General features: G+C 43.3%; 1 protein-coding gene across 1 annotated transcript in view; it reads right to left on the minus strand.

Annotated features, from left to right (window-relative positions):
- LOC124795848 (probable 3',5'-cyclic phosphodiesterase pde-5) overlaps positions 1-5,342 on the minus strand; it is a 762,693-nt gene extending 757,351 nt beyond the window's left edge. Inside the window, exon 1 of the mRNA XM_047259933.1 lies at positions 5,281-5,342. Within this exon, the coding sequence (XP_047115889.1) occupies positions 5,281-5,314 (34 nt within the window). The 5' untranslated portion in view covers positions 5,315-5,342. The remainder of the gene's footprint in view (positions 1-5,280) is intronic.
- Positions 5,343-6,000: the final 658 nt, after the last annotated feature.

The following is a 6,000-nucleotide window of genomic DNA, read 5'->3' on the forward strand; positions in this document are numbered from 1 at the left end:
ACAGCAATGTGAAAAATTATGTCCTTAACAGAGGAAGGATTTAGTACTGAGGAAAGGCGACCACTAATTTTTCAACGCTGTATCCATTCAGATAAAATTTCTCGGTCCAAGTTTGTCTTCTAAGTAGATTACACCAACAACTCTTATTTCTCTACGGCCTGCAAAATACACAGCTACAGTTGGCATAACTTCCTCCTGACACAAAAGATTACCAACCACAAAATTTTGGGGAAGTTGAAGTCAGAATGTGCCAAATCTGGTGAGGAGGGTGGGTGTACCAAGAAACTGTACTTCAAATTACTGAGTTTAGCTATTATCATAGCTCCTCTGTGGACAGATTCAATATACTGATTACTGTTTTTTTTCTTCAATGTAGCGTGCTTCTCAAGTTCTCTTTCATGCAATTCGTCCAGCAGCCCTGCATAGTATTTTCCAGTTATTTTTTAACCCTTTGAAAGGAAATAAGAAGAACCCCTTAAGCATTCCAGGAAAAACTGTCTTAACGTTCCGGCAGTTCAAATTTTATTCGCGGTCAGCGCGGCGGACTGCTAACCGAAGGTGCCCGGGTTCGACGGGCCGGAGATTCTCTCCGCTCGTGGACTGGATGTCATAACTGACACTACACTACTGCGATGGTTGTATGGGCACGTCCCGAAGGCCAAGCTTCATTCGCCTCTTTCAACGCACGACAATTCAGTTATGGACAGGATTTGATAAGCGGTCCACTCATATAGCACGCAGCTCTCTCATCGCTGATCCTTCAAAAAAAAAAAAAGTTTGATTTTTTTTCTGATGTAGTTATGACATTTAGGTATTTCAGTCATCCTTAATGGACCATCCCAAAGGCCTTGCCGCAGTGGTAACACCGGTTCCCATCAGATCACCGAAGTTAAGCGCTGTCGCGCTGGGCTACCACTTGGATGGCTGACCGTTCGGTCTGCCGAGCGCTGTTGGCAAACTGATGAGCTACTTGATTAAGAAGTAGCGGCTCCGGTCACGAAAACTGACAACGGCCGGGAGAGCCGTGTGCTGACCACATGTCCCTCCGTATCCGCATCCAGTGACGCCCCTTGGCTGAGAGGATGACACGGCGGCCGGTCGGTGACATTGGGCCTTCCAAGGCCTGTCCCGACGAAGAGAGGAGTTTTAATCGACCATCGTCTCTAACCATTTCGCATATTTTCGCAGTACTTTCGTCTGTAATTGTTCACGCGGAAACTAAGGAGCAGTCTCCAAAGAAACCTGTGGCGATATATTATCCAAAACACACAATTTTAAGACGGCTCAGAATCAGTTTATCCATTTGAATGATACATACAACATAAACCACCTAAAAAATATATAAGCTTGGGTCTGGCCTTAAGTCGGATAAGGCGACCGCTCGCGATAAGAGAGAAATCTGAGTTCGGGCCCAGGTCCGGCACAAATTTTCATTGTCGTCGTTGCATTCTACAGCTGAAAGTTGTCCATATTCGCAACTGCGACTACATTTAATGAATTTCGTATGGGACTGTTTATATAAATGTAATCTGGCGAACTGATTCAGTCTTAAAGGTTCTCTCTAGCTCCACAAATTTCGCTTATTGCAGTGTCTCCTGTTCGTAGTATTGTCGTCTAACGTAAACAACCGCGATTAAGGCGTATAGAGCGTAATGTCATGTACCTGATGAAGAAAGGGCGATGGGAGGGGGAAAATCACCATACAGATGGCTGCCTTCGAATAGAATCAAGGCGTACTCGTAACTATGTCCCCTTTCTGCTGACGAATCATCAGCAGTGACACGCGTTACACAGTGAAACTCTGTGGAGATGTTTGGGACTCAAGACAATGGCACACAGTCTGGTGGTCAGGAAGTCTGTGACGCAACCGTTTCTTCCGTCGTCGGCCAGGAACCGATGAGGTAAATTTCTTCGAACACCACGAGTATAGCCAGCTACCTGTGGCTAAAACCGCCATTGCACTAGCATGCACCGTCGTCGCCCGTGGGCGTGAAACGCTAACTTGGATACTTGATGATTTCTCTTCCTACTCGTCGTGGTAAGCAACAGTGGACACTAATTCTGGAGAAGAACGCCTGGGAATCCAGATTTAGGTTTGCCGTGATTTTTCTGAATCGCTCCAGGCAAATGCAGGGATGGTTCCTTTGAATCGGGCACGGCCGATTTCCTTCCCCACCCTTTCGTAATGCGAGCTTATACTCTGTCTCTAATGACCGCGTTTTCAACAAACGTTAATCTCTAATCTTGCTTCCTTCCTTCCTTCCTTCGTTCTTTCTTTCTTTTTGCTCCATCTTTACTGTGTAACAGTACGTGATAGGACGGATCAGTATCACGGGAAAACTAAAAAACATGGGCTGGACGTGTAGTATTACATACCAAAATTAGCAGCGTATCGTCGGTAATAAGTCTTGAGTATTCATTTGCGTAGAGGTATGGTCAAGAGAAACATCACATTTTCCTGATAGAAGGACGGAATTTTCTGCTACCAGGAAGGACTATACTCACAATAAACGTCTACAGTACCTTAGTACTGTTCTGATACGGCAGTGTCAAAGATGATTGTTACATTACCAGTGATGGAGTTCCGATTTTTCAATAAACAGTCAAAGAAGAAAATGTACTCTAAGCTAGTATATAGGTCCCGGGGAGTACGAGTAACGTAGAAACAAAAGCTCTAGTTACAAAAACATAATATGTTTTGGAGCAGAATGATCTATGGTGGTGGTAAGTTCCTATGGGACCTAACTGCTGAGGTCATCGGGCCCTAAACGTTCACAATACTTAAACTAACTTACGCTAAGGACAACACACACACACCCATGCCCGAGGGAGTACTCGAACCTCCGACGGGGGAGCCGCGCGAACCGTGGCAAGGCGCATCTACCCCGCTTGTCGTCATAATCGCGACGAAGTATGATTTCTAGGCTCGATTGGTTTCGAATCGGCAGCAGTGTATTAAAACTGAGTGTCCATTAAAGGTCTACGGTACTGAATTAACCGCAAAGCGCACATTTTAAAGCGAGGTAAAATTAAACAGACAGTTTGCGTGCATGCAAATACATATTGAAGAAAATGTCAGTACTTCCGGGACTGCTACAAAATTGAAGCTCGTTTGTGTATAGATGCTAAGAAAGTAACATAGGCAAAACACCAGTAAATTTGTGCTGTTTGGCCAGTCTCCAGGTATTCTCAAAGGTCTTCTTTTAAGAATTATGTTCCTTCGGTATTAGAATTTTGCTGCCTTTGTGTATTCAGATACCGAGAGGGTGATATGTTAGTTTTTCTACCTCCTTCCTACTACTTCTTTCTTCGAATTCCTTGATTCAAGTTTAAAAAAAAAACCATTTGTATATTCGTTTCAGTTAACTGTAATCGAGAATGCGATGTCCTGCGTAAAATATAGAATAAAAATCGACATCACAACGCAGCATAACAAACGCCTGTTGAATGATAATCATACGTATGAAGTAATTTTACTATTATTTTCTGATAATTATGCCGCGCAACATATATTTTAAATCATTGACACTAAGCTGCTTAAATTCCTAATTTAGAATTACATTTAGTCTAAATCTTCATAATATTCTCTAACAATGGATGTTGCATTCAGTTTCTGGCGTTTTATTGAAACATGAAGTAAATCATGCACTCTAGAAGACGTGCGCATTACGCACACGCCCAAGCATACACGCACGCGCGCACACACACAATATAACAGGTTTCTAATACTACGGGACGTAACATTCGAACTTTTTAACAAGCCCGGAAGTTTCTGAAAAGTCTTGTAGGAATTCTTGTAACGTGGCGAGAACGAGCAACGTTAACATCAGGATTCTTGAAAAGAAATATAAGTACACATATAGGCAATCGATAAGGCACTGACTTTTTCATTGTCCATACGTTAACTAAAAAATTATTTTATCATAATGAATACCTGCGTTAGTGTTTAGTATTGTAAGAATGACAAAAGGAACGTGACAACCAATCAATATTTCGTTTTATAAATAAAATCAATGTCCGTAAATTTATTGGGGAGAAGCATAGTTTTGAAAGCAGTGTACACTTATCGTGTAAAAACATTGTTTTTTCCTTATTATAAACAAATAAAAGTGTTTCATATTACAGACAAATATAAACCAAATTACACGTGAGTACCACAACATTTCAATAAATTTGTCTTGGACACATTTATTTGTTCACAATTAAAGAGGATAACATGTAATTTAAATTACATGAAATGAACGCTACCTAACTGCTCAATATTATTGATTTTGCCGAACATTTTGATGTCTCATTCTCACATGAACAGCATTTTTTACGTTACCTATGGTTAGGCACAGTGAACTTCATAGTTTTCTGTAATATTCTATGAGCTCTAACACTTTGTGAAAAAGGTATACGTATCACAAAAGATACTGTGGTAGCTTATGAAAGAATGTATGTGTTTAATATGATACGGGGCTCTTTTCGTGTAATATGCCTGACAACATATAAAACACTTTCAACATTTCACAAAAACATCATGAACTCCACACATCCTAAACCTCAGTGAAGTATTTACATCACCAAAACATCATGGATAAAATAAATAGCTTTGTTGATTTTGCCTATAGGCAGGAACTGAGTCTACCTCTTTTAACAAAACACGACTCTCTCTTGACTGTGTTATCCACGCATGTTGTTCATACGAAAATGAAGTTGAACGAAAGCTGTACATGTGTTTACATGGGTGGTACTCAGTGTGCTCGAGGAGTAGAAAGCCTTATGAAAAGTTTTAAATATGTCCACAAAGTTCTCATACAGCAAACTCAGTATGGAAACGAAGATGACATTCTACCCTGCTAAATGAGTTAAGATGTTTCACAGTTAGGAAAAAAACCGTTAAGGTATAAAAAAAGACGACAGTAACAGAAGTGCACGATAAATTTTGTGTCAAATTATAATCGGTCCAAAATATTTGCACTTTTCAGATATGAAACGAAGACGGAATGTGGCACAATTATGTTGAAATATGTTTAAGTAAGTCAAGAAGAAATTGTGTTCTGCAGAAACCGGCGAGATCTTTGAAGCTGCCATCCCCGCGAATTGAGTTACTGATGAGTTTCGTTGACCGTGTATGAGCAATGTGTTCTGTGTTTGAAACAACACAGAGATTACGTAGATAGTGCACGATGCGTGGATACGGAGTTAAGCCTGAGCCGAATTAACGCCCGTGTACGTCGCCAACTGCACGAAACATTGACTGGTTGTGGCGTCTCGCTGGGCGCGGCGGCTACGTACCGCGCCAGATGCGGGCGACGAGCGCGCTCCACATGTCTGCCGCCTGCCGGCTGGGCCGTCGCGTGCGCTGCCGGCGCCGGGCCACCACTGTGCGCCAGGCCGCGCCGCGCGGACGGCTATCAGCCGCGCGGCCTCTGCGCATGCGCGCGCACCGCGTTTACAAACACCCGCGACGCTTATCTGGAGAGGCGGCACCACGCCGCACCGCGCCGGGCTGTCTCGCAACGCCTCAAGCCAGTCAGTCCCTTTGTGGCCACTGCTTCACGTTTGCCACTTTGATCCATGGCGCGTTTGCTTGCCTGCAAGTGATCTCGCCATACAATGGGAGTCATGGATTTTGCTCACCTTTCGCACGACTGCAGAACATATTCCTCAACCACAATATCGTTGTGCCTGGTAGAAGCCGACCTCGGGGAAGATCAGTTTGGATTCCGTAGAAATATTGGAACACGTCAGGCAATGCTGTTCTTACAACTCACCTTAGAAGAAAGATTAAGAAAAGGCAAACCTACGTTTCGAGCATCGGTAGGCTGCATCGACTACGGGAGGCGATTTAAACTGCATCCAGACACCCAAAGACCAACTACCACGTCACCCTCCGTGCGGGGCGCTAGCGACAATTCTCCAGCATCTCAGCAGTGTGGAGTCTTGGGGACATGTTGTTGCGATCGTCCGAGGGTTAAGCATTTCACTAGTCATTCTTCCAGCCGCCTCGATCGT

Source organism: Schistocerca piceifrons, chromosome 1, assembly GCF_021461385.2.
Source record: "Schistocerca piceifrons isolate TAMUIC-IGC-003096 chromosome 1, iqSchPice1.1, whole genome shotgun sequence".
Classification (NCBI taxonomy): domain Eukaryota; kingdom Metazoa; phylum Arthropoda; class Insecta; order Orthoptera; family Acrididae; genus Schistocerca; species Schistocerca piceifrons.